The sequence below is a fragment of the Manihot esculenta genome, chromosome 5, assembly GCF_001659605.2.
Source record: "Manihot esculenta cultivar AM560-2 chromosome 5, M.esculenta_v8, whole genome shotgun sequence".
Taxonomy (NCBI): domain Eukaryota; kingdom Viridiplantae; phylum Streptophyta; class Magnoliopsida; order Malpighiales; family Euphorbiaceae; genus Manihot; species Manihot esculenta.
Window position 1 is genome coordinate 28,674,208 of NC_035165.2, and position 19,470 is coordinate 28,693,677.

At 26.9% G+C, this 19,470-nt stretch overlaps 1 protein-coding gene across 4 annotated transcripts; it reads left to right on the forward strand.

Annotated features, from left to right (window-relative positions):
* The first annotated feature begins 6,702 nt into the window (after positions 1-6,702).
* On the forward strand, positions 6,703-11,933 carry LOC110615987 (probable protein phosphatase 2C 12). Of its 4 annotated transcripts, none has more exons than XM_021758268.2 (10): positions 6,703-6,885; positions 7,151-7,449; positions 7,832-8,003; positions 9,374-9,527; positions 9,607-9,670; positions 10,037-10,187; positions 10,292-10,407; positions 10,605-10,843; positions 10,998-11,200; positions 11,385-11,933. In XM_021758268.2, the coding sequence occupies exons 2-10, from the start codon at positions 7,252-7,254 to the stop codon at positions 11,438-11,440; spliced, it is 1,353 nt and encodes a 450-aa protein (XP_021613960.1). In that variant the 5' UTR covers positions 6,703-6,885; positions 7,151-7,251; the 3' UTR covers positions 11,441-11,933. The 4 variants fall into 4 exon arrangements, with proteins under 4 accessions (XP_021613960.1, XP_021613961.1, XP_021613962.1 ...); XM_021758269.2 differs by having other exon boundaries at positions 6,705-6,885; positions 11,299-11,933; XM_021758270.2 differs by having other exon boundaries at positions 6,705-6,885; positions 10,080-10,187; positions 10,282-10,407.
* Positions 11,934-19,470: the final 7,537 nt, after the last annotated feature.

The following is a 19,470-nucleotide window of genomic DNA, read 5'->3' on the forward strand; positions in this document are numbered from 1 at the left end:
GGATACTCTCGCCTTTTCTTTTTCCTTAAATCTAATTTCTTCTTTCCCCTTTTCCATAAAATACGATCTGCATCAATGGACTGTCGATAATTGACTGTCTGATGAAGAAAAAGATATTGTTATCCCTATTAAGAGTGATCATCACTTATGATTTCTGTATGGTGTGAATATTTTTCACATACAATTCAATTAATTTTTAGAATATGCAGACTTTTTAACAGATTTATGGCGGTAATCCTCGGACAGTTAATATATTGAAAGATTTGGTTATTAGTTACAACCGGACATTTTATTTTTGATAGAAACAAAAACTCTTAGCTCTCGTATGAAATTTTTTATAATTTTTTACATTTTGATGATTGCTTCTCAGATAATAGACAAGAATTAAGAGGAGATATTTCGTTAATGTGTAAGAGTTATGTGTCTGTTTCCGTAGTTGATTTTTCTCCAAATATTATTGATTCGATTGTTTCAGAAGGTAATATTCAATGGAGGTTTATTATTTATTATGGGTTTCCAGAATTGCAACGAGATATCAGTCTTGGAATCTTATTCGAATTTTATTCCGTAAAAACTCTCTTTTGTGGTTTTGTTCGTGAGATTTTAATGATTTATGCTCAAGAGATAAAAAAAAATAAGGAGTATCTTTGTCAAATTATCTTATGCAGGGGTTTGATTTTGAATGATTATAAATCTTTGTTAGACTCTAAAACTGATATTTCTATTAGATAAGTTCGTCGTATAATATTACTTTAACTACTCATACTTTAGCTAGAGAATCTATCAAGTATAATCGTCTCTAAATTTAGAATGATATCGCTTTTTGTTCGATAAAATTTTATTAATGTAATCAGTAATTTTCTTTAAAAAATATATATATTTTAATTTATTTATTTTAAAAATTGCGTGTCTCTCAATTTTTTTAAATTTTTTCAATTTTTATAACTTTAAATAAATTGCACTTATATTTTTTTTATTATTTAATATTGATCTTTTGATATTTTATATTTTATTTTGGTTGATATAATTTTATCAAGATATCATTAAGAGCGACGAATATATGGGCCAAAATATAAAAACTTTTTCTATTAAATTTTCTTTTATTATTATAATTATTTTTCAAATTAAACACGTTTTAGTTGATTTAAAAAAAAAATAAGTTTTTTTTTTTGAAAAAAAAAATGAAATTGAGTGAATAGAATAATAGCTCTTTTTTTTTTTTTGAATCAATAGAATAATAGCTCTTAAATTTAATCAAATGTATTTATATTAAATTAAATATGTGAATATAATAAATAAAAATTTATATGTCATTTAATTCATGAATTAAAAAAATTAATATTTTAATTCAATTTAATTGTTTTAATAGATTATATTTATTTTAATAATTATTAATTAAATATTACATTTAAAAATAACTTTGTAAATGTAATTAATACAGATTAGGTAATCCATTTCTATAGTTTCTATCCCATGAATGCAATCCTTTTATATTGGTGGACGTGTGTTAGACGCTACGCGATAGCGACGTTAAATCTATGCAATAATACACTACAATGGAGATGTACGTTTACGTTTGAGAAGACTTACCGCCAAGACAACCGAAAACGTGGTCGTTTTCAAGCTGGCATAAAAGTCTTGGCAGAAAATTAAAATGAATTGGTAAATTTTGTTGCATGGGTCTTTCAAGTAATCAATGCTTATTTATTGCCCCATAAACGTAATTAAAAAAATAGCCGTTAATATTTTTTAAGCCATTATTTTAATTTTTAGGCTGTTAATATTTTAAAACAACTAATTAATACACATTTAAATAAATTTAAAAGATTTTAAATTTTATTTCTCTAATCTTTAATTTTTATTTAAAAAAAATTGCTTTAATATTAATTTATTAAAGCATAATTGAGTTTAAGATAACAAAAATGAAAATGAAAGATACTAAGTTGACATGTATAATGAAATTTAAAAAATTTACATTAAAACCAGAAGTTAATTTTGAAAATTTTAAAAGGAATAAATTCTTTAAAAAGATTTTTATATTTGGCAAAATAAGAATTTAAGAGAATTAAATTTTTGTGAGAATTAATTTTGAATTAAAAGTAAATTTAATCAAAATTAATAAAATTTTATAAGAAATAATTTTACTTAAAACTATTTATATCAAAATTATTTAATTAATTTATTAAAAAAAATCTTTAAAACTCTACTCCTGGACTTGAATATCATTGGACGTGTTTTAGAAGCTACGTAATAGCTACGTTAAGTCTATGCCTTCAGCAATTTAGCAGAGACTTAGAACCGAGTCAATGAAAAACGATGTCGTTTTCAAGCTGGCATAAAAGTCATGGCACCAAATTAAAATGAATTGGTAAATATTGTTGCGTGGGTCTTTCGGTGATTAGCCACATTGGAGAAATAGTCTTCTGTAAATTTAACCTCATTAATTTATTTTAGTTTAATTTTTTTGTTTTAAGAGAATTAATTTGATTTTTTTAAAAAAATGAATCGTTTAAAATGGAGGGTAAAAAAATATTAAAAAATACTAAATAAAAAAATTGGTGATATTTTATTTTATTGTTTTAATTTTGTAGACAGAAATTGAATATGCAATTCAGTGGATAAAAATGTAAATTTCTCTTTTTTATTAATTAAGATTCTGTTATGTAAATAAATATTTTAAAATTAATTATTTGGATGTACAAGAAAGAAAAAGGATAACCTAATCACATTGTTGAAATTTAGGAAAAAAATACCTCTAAATATATAAGAAAAATTTACTATTTATTCTATATATTATAGTGAAAAATTAATTATGTTTTCCGTTTATTTTAAAAGCACACTAAACCTTATTTTCTCTATTTTTTGGCATTTAAAATTTTTAAAAAATCTAATCAATAAAAAATATTTTTATAATTAAAAAAATAAGTTACTTTAAAAAAATAATTTTTTTTAGTGAAGAAAGTTATTTTTTACTTTCTTATTAAGATATTTATACATAAATTTATTAATAAATTTTATTTTTTAATTAAATAATAAAAAATAAATAATTTTATTGAAAAATATTTTTTAATTATTTTTCACAAATAAATAGAATTTAAATAATTGATAACTTTTTAAACTATCAGTTATTTAGGTTCAATTTGTTTCACAAATAATATTGTTCAGCAAAATATTTTTCATATTTTTTTTAATATTTAAGATATTCAGTAAATTTAATTAAAAAAATATTTTTTTATTAAAAAAAAGTCATTTTACATATATTGATATTTTTATTAAAATTTTTATATAAATTTTTATAAATTTTATTTTTAAAATTAAAATTAAATAATAAAAAATAATTATCTTATTAAAAAATATTTTGTACAAAAAATATTTTTTAAATATAAGTTATTTTTACAAATAAATAGATATTTAATTGTTATATTTATTTTAAGCCGTTAATATATTAAAACAATTAAAAATCACATTATTTCTTAAAACATAACTTTCTCATTTCTTATAACGTTAAGACAATAATGGTTTAAATTTCCGTTTAATTCACGAAAAATAATTTATTTTTAGACAAAAATATTTTTTTAATTAAATCACTTAAGTTTAATTTTAATTTAAAAATAAAATTTATTAAAAAATTTATATATATAAATTTTTATAAAGATATTAAAGAAAATGACTTTTCGTTTGAAAGGAGAAAATCATTTTCCTTTAAAATAATTTACTTTTTTCTTTAATCAAAAAAATATTTTATTGATTAAATTTTTTAACTGTTTTAAAATGTCAAAAAATATTTTTTGTAAAATAAATAAAAATAATTTAAAAATTATTATATAATTTCACTCATTTTTATTTAAAAATCTGTAATTTAATTAATGTTAAAATAATATTTATAATATTGTATATTCAATAAATAGCGATAATTTTTTTACATCAAAAAATATTGATATAAAATATAATTATTAATTAAAAATAAAAAAATAAAAAATATGACATTATTTCACTTATTTTAATATAAAAATTTATAATTTAATTTATGTTAAATTAATAACTTTTAATATAATTTTTATATTAATATTTGTGATCGCATTTCAAAATTATTGCTATTTGTTAAATGTGAGATATTATAAATACTATTTTGATATAAATTAAATTTTATAAAATAATTATGTATATTTTTTCATTAATTTAATATTAAAATAAATAAAAAACTAAATAATAAAAATTTAATATTTGCAATAACAATAAATTAAAGACGAAGAGAGCAGTCAAAGTTGATAAATATATTGTTGGAAGATTAGCAGTCCAGCACATTTACATCCAATCAAATATATAGTATTTTATTAAGAAGATTTGCAGAGGGGCTAACTTTCAACCACATAGCTATCCAACTTGTCTTGTCCCTCACTCCATTGACATAGTTGCTGGCACATGCATGGTCCTTCTCCACATCCTTCCTATAACCCTAACTTCAAATTTCATTCCTAATTACATGTTTCTGCTAATGTTTTCTCTTCTTCTGAAAAAAATGGATGGTTGTAAATCAAGAAGAAGACCACATCACCAAGATTCCTAGAGGTGGAAGGTGGTGGGCAAGCTAATTAATGGATGCAAAACTCACCATTCCCGCTGGTCTAACTTTATCTATTCCTAAAAATTTAAAATAATGATGAATTAGTAAATTTTTTTGAAAAATTATTATTTAATTTTGTAATATGAAAAATTAACTAATTAGGGTTTGTGTTTTCAAAAATACATTAATATATTTCTGTGGTAGCGTATTTGTAATGCGGGGGTGGGGAATGACTCGAGTGCCCTGAGAAGATGAGCTGGTTGATGGGGTAAAGAGCCTTGTAGCTGTCGATAGCAACAGTTGCTTGGCAAGCTGGACCCTCATCCAGCTTGCATTTCTTGCATTGAACGTGCTTTGGCAGCAGCTTGTCAACTGCAAACAAACACACACTTTCATATTGTCCATTTTCATTAACCTCAGCTTATTTGTGTCTCGTCATCCTTATTTCCAACGGACTTGGGCGAGCCATTGAGCCATTCAACTGATGCTCCATTTTCAGCTGGTTCGAGTCCTGAGTTTTACCCATCGATCTGTCCCCGCTTATTAACGCATAGCCACCATGTAAGCCAATAATGACCTTACGTCCCTATCACTGTTGGAGTTATTTAATTAAATATTTAAACTAAATAAAAACACAATAAAAATTAAATTAAAAAAAATTATGTTTCTATTAGATTAATAAATTCTCTTAATCGAAAAAAAAACAAAGCATTACCGGAAGAAAATAATTTGGGCAGCTTATTAGGGTTAACTGGCGGCGAGAATTTCGGGGTTTCCGCCAGCGCCAAGTGGAAGTCAAACGATTAGGTTGTAAAGACAAAGAAAAAAGGAGCAATCTGAAACAGTGGTCCCACGAAAAGGCCCCAAGGGCCCCACTCAAAAACAGACACCCTCGTCCTAAGCCCTCACATTAACAACATAATTTTTTTTTTCCATTTTCTTATTATTACTAAACAACAGCTAATTACTTAGTAATAATCGGCTTATTCACGATTTTTTTATTTTTTAATTATTATTATTATTTCCCTAAGTTTTGGCATGTCTACGCGTGCCGTGAGGGTTTTATTTTTATTTTTTTATATCATCATATAATTGATTAAGACTAGGTCTACCCTTAACCGGCGCCCACTTCAAAATTTAGAACTTAATTAAAAAAAAAAATTAAAAAACATATCACATCGTGTCCATGCAACTCGTCTCTTTTTCGGTCCCTAGAATCGGCTCCTTCTTTTTAGATTAATGGCTGCTATCGGCCCCACCTGAATTCACCCCTTTCTCTAGCCAAGCTTTAGTCAAGTTACCGTAAGTTTAAATCAAAATTAAATAATATATATCATAGATTAAATAATATAAATATTTAAAATTAAAATAAATTAATTTTTATATTATTTTGCATAATATTTATTAAAATATAGTAATTTTTTATATGGAAAAGTAAAATAATCAAACATAATTGATAAATTATATAAGACAATATATATTTTTTATTTTATTTTTATCATTAAAGTGAATATCTTTAAATAAAAATATATAAAATAAATTAAGTTCATATTATTTAAACTGTATTTGTCTCATAAAAAATATTTTTTTATATTCTATGGTATTTGTCATACCTAAAAAAATTTGTGAAGATAAAATATTTTTTATGAAAGTAAAAGTCAAATTATTTTAAAAAATAATTTGATTTTTTAAAAGAAAAATTCATCTTCTACTCTCTAAGAATTTAATTAGAATTTATATATATATAGTATTTTTTATTAAAATTAAATAATAAAAATACATTATTTTATTAAAAAAATATTTTTATATTTCCAAAAACATTTATTATCTAAATAAAAATTATTTTTTATAAATAAATGGAGCGTAATTTTCTGAACGTCAAAAGATAAAGAAAACCAATTAAATTATTTATTAAGTATAAATACATATTGATCGAGTGATTAAAAATTAGAGTTTAAATACCTTAATCCAACGGTGGAGACCGGAGATAATTATAGCTTGCACAGCGGCTTCAGAATTCGGCTATGGGGCGCCGAATTTACAGGACGGTGCGTATTTGCCACGTCTGATTTTGAGAGAGAGAGCAACCAAAAAAAAAAAAAAAAACTGAAAAAGTAGAAGAAGAGCTCCATTTGCGTTATATTTTTAATGAAACCCACTCCTCTCTCTCTCTCTCTCTGTTTGTTTCATCAATGGAATTTTTGCGGGACGGTGGGATCCGCGTTTCTCGATCGCAGCGACAATCAATTGTTTCCCATTCTCTTCTTCTCTGCCTGTAATCTCCACTGCTGCGGATAAATTCCTTTGTTTTCTCTGTCACTGTAATTCTCCTCTGCATCTCTCTTCTTTTGGCTTTGTTTGTCCTTTTTATTATTCTCATTGTCTCGATTTTGACAATCTATTCTTCGAGATTTGTCTCCTTATGCTAATTTCCAGGATTTTTTTGGATGAGATATCTTCTACATTGATCTGGAATTCTTTGTTTTGGTTTTTATTAAGATCTTCATTTTGTCGTTGAATCAATTGCCTTATATTTGATTTCTTGGATTTCGTTCGAGCTAAGATTCTGTGTTGTTTTTGTCTCAGAGTTATATGTAATCTGAAAATTTTTGAAGAATTAGAGGTGTTGGTGGGAAGTATTTTAGGAGGTAGTTAAGCTGTCTGTGTTTGGATTTTTGAGTGCGTGAATGATGATGACTGCGAAGGATCATCAAACGATCCCGCTTGCTGTTCTGCTAAAGCGAGAATTGGCAAATGAGAGGATTGAGAAACCTGAGATATCGCATGGGCAGGCTAGTCAGAGTAAGAAAGGGGAGGACTTCACGTTGCTCAAGACCGAATGCCAAAGGGTTGTTGGCGACGGAAATACATATTCAGTTTTTGGGGTAAATCTCGGTGTTTTATCCTTTCTTTTTTCTTTTTTATAAAAAAAAAAAACTTTAGATTGTGATTTCTGTAGATTATGATTCGTTTAGTTTTGCATCAGTCTATACATCTTTATATGACACACGCGCGCACACACACACATATATATATCCAAATGCAGTTTGCTATTGATTTACGGTTGGTGGGATAATGTCACTGTGATTTGTAATTGATATATGGTGGGTTTTATTCGTCTACCTCCCGCTAGAAAAATTTTTTAGCAGATATTGCCCTTTGCTTCTACAATTTGGGGGCGTGCCAAAAGTTTCCATTGCTCGTACCGATGAAAATATATTAATTCCCAACTTTGGTAACTTGGTCATGGGAAACTATTTTTTGCAGTTATTTGATGGACACAACGGGTCTGCAGCTGCAATATACACAAAAGAGAATCTTCTAAATAATGTCACAAATGCCATTCCACCTGATCTTAACAGAGATGAATGGGTAGCAGCGTTGCCAAGGGCTTTGGTTGCTGGCTTTGTGAAAACAGATAAAGAGTTCGAATCAAAAGGTATCTACAATCTTGTCCTACAGTCATGTCTCTTGTTGTGTTCTTACCACTTGATCATTTTTTAGTAAACACTTCTGTAAACATGATGTAAAATCTCACAAAACTTTGCTCACAAGATGATGGTTAAATTTAGGAAAGATTTTCTTTGGTCAACATACTCTGTGAACACCAACTTCAGCCTTACCATTGTCACAGCAGCAAAAGGTAGACATAAGTAAAAGACTGTAATCTAGATATGGTTTCTTTGTCATTCATAGAGATATTGCTTCACGTTTATTTTGTTCAATCAAAACTAGCAAACCTCTCTCCTTCCCCCTTCATTCTCTGTTTCTATTAATGCTTTCAAGACATTTTAGAAAATAAAAAAGCATATTGAATCAATTTTTTCTTTGTTACCGACACAACCTTCATTTGAATCAGTATCAAAACTTATAATATATTAAACATGAGAATTTAATTGCAAATGTTTTCTAATAAATACATTATTTGCAAGTTAGATGAATTCTTTATTCATATGTGCTATAATCGAGCGCTAAGACTAGTAAAGTAATTATAAAATAATTTCTACTATCAAACCTTATTGAGTGTAATTTATAAGTATTTAAATCCATTTTCAAACTTTTATTGATCTCAAGTCATGAGTCAAATTTCCAATAATGAATTTAGCTAACTTATGTATTTCAAACCTCATTGAAGATTTTGAACTAGAAGAAAGAGAGATCAAAATCTCTCAACTTTAATTTCCCCTCATCTAAGTTCCAGCTTGTAGAAATATCTAGATTTCAAAAAATCTAATCAATGAACTTTGTTTCTTGTGAAAGAATGATTTTTGAGAAGGAAAAAGAACTTTTTTCATATATTCATGTTTAATTTTGTTTTCAATGCATTTGGATCTGCAGGTGGTAGGTTATTGGTTAGTTATTTTTCAGAATAAGCATGTGCTACTGTTCATTTATTATGAACTGGGGAATAATCTAATGTATATTTGATTGATTTAACAGATTGGCAGGTGGTTAATGGATGTGTTTTTATGATACAAATTTCTAGATATGATTAATCACTTTATCTTTAAAATTTGTGTTTTCCTTTTTCTTTCTTCTTAATCATGGACTTGGTTGTCCATAGCCATCTTAATACTTTACCAAATGCACCAGTGTTTCTGCATTTCTAAATAGCGTGTAGAGTTAACCTATGCTTCTGGAGCATTTGATTTTCATGTTATATAGGGTTATGTTTGCATAGAATTTACTGGGTGATCATATATGTTTATCTCTTTATGAATTTGTGTCTTCTCTAGAACATTCCTTTACTTGGTCTATGGAGATTTTAGTTACTCATGCTGCTTAAACTTTCGACATTATCATTTTCAGCACAAACATCAGGAACTACTGTGACCTTTGTGATAATTGAAGGATGGGTTGTCACTGTTGCATCTGTTGGAGATTCTCGCTGCATTCTTGAATCTGCTGAAGGAGATATCTATTACTTGTCAGCAGATCATAGGCTTGAATGCAACGAGGAAGAGTAAGTGATGTTATCTGTTTTTTGGACTCCCCTTTCTGTTGCCCTTCTTACTAATGTTTCATTTTTTGTATTTTACTAGGAGGGAGCGTATTACTGCTAGTGGAGGTGAGGTGGGTCGACTTAATACTGGCAGTGGTGCAGAGGTATCAATATCTTCTCATTTCAATTTGCAATTTGTCATTCTCAAATTTTTCTGATGTCCCCTCCCCCTCCCTTTCTTTACATGGTGTAACTGACTACTTTCTGTGATGGTGATTTCTTGGAATTTCATCTTGATAGCTTACTATAGCTGTAGGACTTGAAAATTTAATGTCAGCTAGCTATTACAACCCTATGCATTGTAGTATGACTTGTGATTTCTCACAATATTGCATATAGAATAGTATAAGTTTGTGCGATGAATATTTCTTGATATCATTTTGAAATTAATGCTATTGATCTCCAATGGAAATAAAGTTGTATTTGGAAACCTCATTCAATTAAAATTGTATTTAATTTTTATTTTTCAGATTGAAGTAGGTTGTCTAATTAATGTGGCAATTACTCCTGTAGATTGGCCCTTTGAGATGTTGGCCTGGTGGCTTGTGCCTTTCACGATCTATTGGAGATGTAGATGTAGGCGAATTCATTGTTCCTGTTCCTTATGTGAAGCAAGTCAAGGTTTGTTTTTTTTTCTTCCACCATGTACTTCAATTGTCTTCATACTATCTGCTGTCTTGTTGCTGCTGCTTGTTAATCTTCACAAAATTTGCAGTTATCTTCAGGGGGTGGTAGGCTTATTATCTCAAGCGATGGTGTTTGGGACACTATATCTGCTGAAGTGGCTCTTGATTGTTGTCGTGGGATGCCTGCAGAAGCTGCTGCTGCACAAATTGTCAGAGTATGACATTGCTAGCATTTTTCAAATAGAATGTTTTTCTATCTGTATATTTTGGACACTGAGGGAACGTGCAATCAATATCCACATGCCATCATGCACTGCAATGACATCTGACATGTTAGCTTTGGCAATTTTCATTATTATTTTTATTTTTTTTACTGTACCTTAGCTTATGTTTAACTGAATTCTTTTTGCAGGAAGCCGTACGCATGAAGGGACTTAGAGATGATACAACTTGCATTGTTATTGATATATCACAACCAGAGAAGCTGCCTGCTCCTTTGCCAGGTCCAAAGAAGCATCATGTAAAGGGAGTGTTCAAGTCCATGTTTCGCAGAAAACACTCTGAATCGTCCTCTCAAGCTGATAAAGCATATGTTAGGCCGGACGTGGTAGAGGAATTATATGAGGAAGGATCAGCCATGCTTTCTGAGAGGTTTGTGTTGTGAAGATAATTAGATGAAATTATTTGTTCAATTGTCAAATTGAGCTTGTAGCAAATGAATGCTTTGATTCCTTTTGTATGAAAGCATATATGGCTCTTGCTTGTTATGGTTCACAGACACGAGACATGTTTGTGCTGGATGCAGGTTAGATACAAAGTATCCACTTTGCAACATGTTTAAGTTGTTCATGTGCGCAGTCTGTCAAGTAGAGATGAAACCTGAAGAGGGTATTTCAATACATGCTGGCTCAACTAATTCAAGAAAACCGCGTCCCTGGGATGGTCCCTTCCTTTGCTTAAGTTGTCAGGAGAAGAAAGAAGCCATGGAAGGGAAAAGAATATCAGGAGGTACAGCAGCTCTCTAATTGTCTCTTTCTCTCTGTTCATTGCTTTAGAACTGCAATTTTGAAAGAAATACATAAAATTGTTCTCATTTATTTTTACAGATAGACATAGTAGCGAAAGTGACTAGCTTGCCATTCCCACTTTTGTGTTTCTCAAGCACTAACAATTGTTTCAAAGTTTAACATAGACGGGAAGATGGAAAATTCCTGCAATCTTGGGGAGTTCAGAGCCATTTGTGTTTAAGCTTGCTTTTGAATCTCTCCCAACTGCTTCCTTCCATCAAGTCAGAAGATCAGAGCTAGAGCCGTATGCAATTGGATAAAACTGTTTGTGGCTCAATGAGTAATAACAGTTTTGGCTGCCACCTTTGAAGACTCATGGAAGACTTTGATAAAGCTTGCAAGTGCATAGTGACACGTCAGAGGTTATTTGTTTTCCCATATGAATCAATTATCAATTCTTGTCCAATTCGTAGAGCTAACATACAAATGATAATGGCCTTCATGTGTAATATTGTTATATAGGGAGTTTGACTTTACACAATATACCAATTCATTCAAAATTGAGGCAAAACATGTGTTATCAGCCTGCTTTATGAATTTTGTTCATGTAGTATTATACTGAACCTGTATTTTGTGAATCAGAAATGTGAACTTAGGAAATAGAAACGTTGGCTCTATTCATTAATTTCCCCTTCCCTTTGATGCAATATATGAAGCTTTGTTATTTCATTCAATTAATTGTGTACCATATTTATATCTAGAAATCAGCATATGCAATTCCAAAATTGAGGGTAAGTTGTCATTTTTGTGCTTCTTCAAATTCCACTGGTGTGTTTAATTGCATACAAATTAACACTTGGTGGTTTAGACTCTTTATGGGCACAGAGATGACAAGTCTTTGAAAAAGTGCTGTATTTCTTGGATGTTGTGTTATGTTTTTCTGTTAAATCAATTTACTCATTTGTCACTTGTTTAATTTATTTTGTTAAATCAATTAATTTTACTGATTTATTTTAATGAAAAGTTTTTATTGCTTGTGTATTTTACTGTTCAATTTTTTGTTTATGTTTATTTATTTAATTTTAAATTTTTGTTCCAAACCTCCCTTCAAATCCCTCTAACCATCCTTCAAACCGCCTCAAACCGTAACCATTTATCGAACTATTTCGAATCTGATGGTTCATAAATCCTCCTACAAACCCATTCCGTTTTGTTTGTTCAGATTCAAACTTTTCTTAAACCTGAATTGGCAGTTCCAAAACCCCGATCCTAAACCATGGACCTGGCTATAGTGATTAATATTTGGAGAATCTGAAAAAAAAAATATATATATATATATATATATATATATATATATATATTGACCTATGAATATCTTCATTTCTCATTTCTAATTATATCTATTTTTTATTTCTATCAATTTTAATCTATTTTTAAAATTTTGTATCAATTATAGTCCAAAATTAAGAATTATGAATGTTAACGTTGCAAATGATGTGATATAATAATATTATTTTATTTATTACTAATAATATAGCATATATTATTATAATAAAAAGAATATCTAAAATATTTTACTTTTATCAATTATAGCTAATTATCTAATTTTAACTTAAATTAGTTAAATTAGAATTTTATTTTTTTTCATACTTTTAAATTTCATATTTATTTTACATAATTCGATAACAATAAAATTTTTCTTTCTTCCGTATATATTTTCCATTAGATGCATTGTGAAAATTATTATAAAACACTAAAAAAAAATTTATATTTGCAACGAAATTTGTTTTCATTGAAAAAAACAATTTTAACTATATGACTTTAAACGATGAATTTTAAGCCTTTGAAAATTCATCGCTCAAGGTATTAGTAATGGATTTTGGATTATCAGAAACAAAATTGTGTGGAAACAAAAATAAATAAATTTTAAATTTTTTAAATTAAAAATTTATATAAATTTCATAATTTTATTGTGACAGTGAATGGAGAGAGAGAGAGAGAGAGGATGAGAGAACGGAGGATAATGTAGAGAGATGAAAAATAAAAAGATAAAGACAGGTGGAGAAAGGAGGAGAAAGAGCCATTTTCCTTTTATTTTTAAAAATCTGTTTAGTTTAACTGTTGTAGGTAATTAACCACCGTTATCGATAGTTGATAATCAACTATAAAATGGACTATAATTGAAAGTTGGTAATGGACTATAAAATTTTAGATTATTTTATTCTAAAAGGTAAAATTACTTAATTTTTACCTTCCCTGTGGTCTCAAAATTAGTATATATATTATATATTTCTTTTTTTTTCTATTTTAAAAAAATTAATGCTTTATCTCTGTATTTTATTTAATTTAACACTCAACACCCTTCATCTAAATTTAAGATGATTTTGGTTATTTTAAGGAACTAACAAAAATTAGACGCCTAACAGAAATTTTGATGATTAATAATACAATAATTAAATTAATCATTAACTTTTAAAAATCATGGGATATATATATTAATTTTGATAATTCAAAATTAGAATAATAATTACAGTAGAAAAAATAATAATAATTTTGATTTTATTTTTCAGTTTTTTAATAAAAGAATTCATTTATCGCCGGTTTGGAATTGCAATTGGACGCAATCCAAACACGTAACTGGCTGTAACCAAAATTGCCGTCAGCTTAGACCGAAACCTAAACCGTAAAGATCATAACAGTAAGTAGTGGAACATTCGATCCGTTTAATTTAAAATTAAATTAAATTAAATAAATTAAAAATATAAAATTTAATATTTATAAAAATTAAATTCAATCGATTTAATTTAATTTAATTTAATTAATTTAAATTTATAATAAATTTTTATTTTTTAATATTTTAAAATTTAATTAAAATATTTTAATTTTAATATAATTTAATTTTTCTGTATTATTAATTATTATTATTCGATTTAGTTTAATTTTTTTAATTTTTTTATTTAGATTAAATTAAATTAAAATAATTAAAAATTTTAAAATTAAAAATTAAATGAAATCAATCGAAAACAATAAAAATTGAAATTAAAATTTCCAATTGATTTTATAAGTTTTTTTTTATTTTAACCCAATATAGCCTCATTGTAAGGAACCGACAAGACACCGTCCAGCTCCAATCATCGTCTCCGATTCTCTAAATCAAAACCTAACCATACCAGATCGACAGCCAAACTTCTGCATGGTCTGATGAGTAGCATCCTAGAGAACAGCTATGGTTTTTGTGGCAACAAATTCACAATGATTGGTGCCATGTTTTGCTGGAGAACACGTAGAAGCTTGTTGGGCAATCCCAGCTTATCTATTTTGGTAAGCTTCTCATTGTTTCATCTGCTTCCTTTATGAGGTGAAAGCATCCCAAATAAAAGCTACTGTAGATAGAAGAATCTTTGCTCTAATCTACCATGTCTGCAGGGTAACTGATCTCTCATTGGCTTCTAGCTGTAGGCAAGGATTTTGAGCTAGTGGTGGAGACAGAGAGAGAGTGTTTGATTTTTCCAAGCAATTATCAAGAAACAAGCTTTTTGTCTGGTTTTTTTGTGGGTCCATAGAGGAGAGAGGGGAGGAAAAAGCAGTGATTGTGGACATGGGTAGGCTGAAAAACACCATAAAATAAAATAAAATAGAAGATAAAGATCCAATTTGTAACTTTGAACATAAAACTAGTCACGTGTGAGTGCATGGATTTGAGAGAGATGGGACGTTTGTTTGATTCTTTACTTTTTCTTTTCCTCTCATGACTGGCAGCAGAGAGGGAGAGAGAGAGAGAGAGAGAGACTGAGCGTGTGAAGTGAAGAAAGAATAAGATATTGCTGAATGGCGAGAGGCAAAAGCAAAAAGGGAAAGTTTCCCACCAAAGAACACGTGCATATTCGAAATTAATCCCATTAATTATGATTAAGAGAACTCATCAGCTCGACTAGATGTACAGAGTTCACGAGCTGTGAAGTCCTATGACCCTTTCGCAAGCCTGTTGAACTCTTCTAGTCTCGACTTTTAAATATCAAACTTCCGACCATATGTTCGTATTTAATAATTAAATATTAATATTATGACAGTTTGATTTTTTTTTTTTTTCTATGACTGGTAACAGGCAGAGAGAGAAAGAGAGTGTGTGGAAGATATTGATGAGTGGCTAGAGGCAAAAGCAGAAAAGGGAAAGTTTCCCCACTAAAGGATCTTATGGAGGATGAGTGCGAAATTTTTGTTTTATGTCTTGTTTTTATATCGCTCACATATGCATTTCTTTGCAGATGAATGCATCATTTGACTTCTTTTTTCCAAAAAAAAAAAAAAAAAAAAAAAAGAAAAGTCTGTTGATATTTTTATAATTTTTTTCATTATTAATATTTTTTAATATTATGTCACATATAACTAAAAAATATTATTATAATTTTTAATTTATTATAATTAATTTTATAAAATTTAACCGTTTGCAGATTTAATCTGATAGTAAATATATTTAAGTAAATATGAAAAATTTTAAATTCTATTCGTTCAATTCTCAATTTTTATTTAAAAAAAATTAACGATTTAATCGTAATATTTTAATAAAATTTTAAATTTAACAGGTTATGTATATTTTATATATAAAATATAAATATTAAATATTACTAAAATAAAATTGATGTTTTAATAATTAGAAAAAAAATATATTTTTGGAATTTTTTTTTCTTTCTACTTAGTTTACCTCTCATTTAATTTTTTTAATTAAAAAAATTTTACGTAGTTTTATAAAAATTTGTGTAAATTTTTTTAAAAGCGAAGTTAAAAAGGAAAATGAGATATGGAAGTGTGATAGTGGTGAAAAAAAGAGGTGAATGCACCAAAATAATTGACTCCATGATTGAGATGTTGACCTTAACTATAACAACAAAAATCCCCCTACTGGGAATTGGACCACTTTGTACACGTGTGTTGGGGTCCACCCTCTCATCCAACCTTATTTTACCACCATCCCATAATAAAGCAATAATATAAAATAATAAATTATTAAAATAAAAAAATGTATACAAATATATTTATTAAAAAATAAAAATTCACTTATTTATTTATAGAGTCTGCTTTATTTATAGGGAAAAGTAAAAAAGATATTGTGTAGTTTAATTAGTTTTTCAATAATATGTGTTTTAATTTGTTTAAAATAATATTTTAAAATATTATACTGTTAATAAACATTGGTAATTATAAAAAATATTAATATAAAAATTATACTATAAAATATTATTTTAATATAGATTAAATTATAAATTTTAAAATAAATAGATTGAATTATAAATTTTAAAATAAAAAATTAATCATTTTAAAAATTATAGATAATGTCAAAAAAATATTAATATAAAATATTATTTTAATATAAATTTAAGTATAAATTTTAAATTAAAATTTTTTAAAAAAAAATAAGAATTAAAAATTAGAAATAAAATATGAAAATTTTCAAATTTACTCGAATACATTTACCATCAAATAAAATTTATAAGTCCAAATTGAAATTTAATAACAACAATAATTGCCAATATTATCAAAAAATACTACTATAAAAATCTTATAAATTGAATTATATTATTTAAAATAAAAATTGATAAAATTCTGTATATTTTTTTATTTTTTTTAAATATTAATTAATAATTATATTTTATTTATTATATTAGTATTTTTTGATAATATTTAAAAATTATTTTTTAATAATATAATATAATAAAATATTATTTTAATATAAATTAAACCATAAATTTTAAAATGAAAATGATTCACTTTATAAAAAATTACTATGTTAATGTGCGTTTATCCTCTCCTTCTCTTATTTAAGACATGTTTGGGAATATTAGCTAATTTAATAGCTATTAACTATTTTAATTATAAATAATTATTTTAATAATAATTAATTAAAATTATGAAATATATTTTTTAATAATCATTCTCTCAACTATTAAGTAACAGTTTTTTGAAGAACAAAACTCTAGTTAATATAAAAAAAAAAAATAATAAAAAATAAAGTTTTTCTTAAATTGATTTCTACTATTTAATTAACTTTTTGAAGAGATTCAGAAAGTTTCTCTTTTTCAATTATATAATATAACTTATTAATTTATTTTTTATTTTAAATTAGTTAGTTTTTATATTATTATTATTATATTATTATAATTTAAAAGTAAATTTAAAAAATAAATTTTAAAAAAATCTCAAATTCTACTACTCCAATCTCCTCCTATTCTCATCTTAAAAAAAAAAAAAAACATAGAAATAGAATATTTTAAACCAAACCGGCCCTCGATTTCTATGATTGCTTTGTCAATTTGTATGAAGCTTGCTCTTTTCTACCATCTTTTTCACTAATTCCAAACAATTGACACCATTAAAGTCATTCTTATTGACTATATTTCACAAACTGCAAATCATATGCTTACACCCACAATATCATCTCATCTCTTTTTCTATATATTTTTTCATTGTTATGATAGCAAATAAAAAAACATATACATGATCTAATTAAGACTTTTTTATTTATTAAAAAACTAAATATGAAATTTTCTCGATGAATTATTAATAATTTAATGATTAATATTTCATATAATTAATATTTTTTAATTATTTTTTAAATAATTTAATCGAGTAATTATTGTTTAAATGAATGTAATTTGAATGATAAAAGAAATCAATGATATTATAAATATATTGGCAAATAAATGTAATAAATTTTTTATATATAAAAAATTTAGTAAATGAAATAAATATTATAAACAATACATTATCATCGCTGGATTTTTTACACTTGAGGTGAAGGTGAATCCTAAAAAAATATAGAAGTTCAAAATTTATTGAGTCATTTTCAAGCAGACTGACTTACTACCTCAAGTCTTAACTCAGACACATGGGACAGGCCGAAGGGCTTATGAGCGCAGGCCCAACAAGAAATAATCTAGTCTGGTAATAGTTGGCCTAATTATTTTGCAGCTTTAAGAGCATATGCGCCGAGAGAAATTAAATGGTCACCTGATATGGAGAGTGTTTTGACGCGTCCGTCCGTACGGATTTGAGTGACAGAGACATATGTCACTATAGTAGAGAGTCAGTTAAACGTAACTAGCAGATAAAAAGAAAAGGAAAAGAACGTAACTTCTTAAACCAAACTTACTCGCTCACTCTAAATTTTATTTTTTAAATATTAAAATATTAATATATAATTAAATTTCTTATGTAGATTTTAAAAAAAGAAATTATAGATTAAAAAAAATTAAATTATACGGGATAAATTTAGGATGTTTAGTCAACTTCCAAAATGAAGCATATTATTTAGTTCTTTATTTATCTATTGATTTATACTTCTATAATCTATAATATATATTTATAATCTTTATATAATATGAAAATATTGAGGAGAACAATATCTTTCCCACTGTGTGGAATCACTATATCAAGAAAAATGAGATAAGTTCAAAATACACATGGAATTGATGGGAAGAAAAACAATACTTATGATTAATTTTCTTTGAAAAATTCTAATGACTTGACTTAATTAATTCCCAACAAATTCAATTCTTGCTTTCTTATGTTCATAAAAGTCTTCCTTGTATGACTTCTATCTCTTTCTCCTTTGCCCTTCTGCAACTTCAAAGCTCCACTTGTAGTCTTCAAAACGACAACGTATAAGCTCCATTTCAAAGTTCAAACCCAAAACACTATACCCATTTGCAAAAAGATGACAATGGAAGGAACATTGATGCAGGGACAGATAGGCTTTAGATGTGTTAGTTACTTGCATATATTCAAAGATTCCCCTTGAAGTGGGTGCTCATTTTTTGATCTGTACAAGAACAATATATGTATATACTTTGTCTTAAAAAGAATAACCTAGAATGTTAAGACACATACCCAAATCTTTGTATGCTTCCCATTCTCATATACCCTTTGTGGGCAAATTTGGACCCTTGTGATTTCTAATTCCAAAATCAGCATTTGCCATAGCTGTTAGATTTGACACTGACCCACCAAGCCTTCAACACTAAATGCTAAAAATCAGCATTTCCCCTAGTCATTTCTTATTGAATCAAGATTTTATATTAGGGATTTGAGAATAAAACACGGTTTAAAATTCAGAAGAGAACGTTTTATTTTTTATAATAGATTTATTCTTTTTAAATAATAAATAGTATTATAAAAAAAAATATTTATATCATCTTCTCATCTTGTGGTGCCAATGGCCATTGGCCACCACAATCTTTTTTTTTTATCCCTTTCTTTTTGTCTATACCAATTGTG

Excerpts from the sequence above, each read along its gene's own strand:
- LOC110615987 (XM_021758268.2), top strand. The coding sequence starts at position 7,252 with ATGATGATGACTGCGAAGGATCATCAAACGATCCCGCTTGCTGTTCTG. Across the intron at positions 8,004-9,373 it reads TAAAGAGTTCGAATCAAAAG|CACAAACATCAGGAACTACT; the intron begins GTATCTACAATC and ends TATCATTTTCAG. Across the intron at positions 10,408-10,604 it reads CTGCTGCACAAATTGTCAGA|GAAGCCGTACGCATGAAGGG; the intron begins GTATGACATTGC and ends TTCTTTTTGCAG.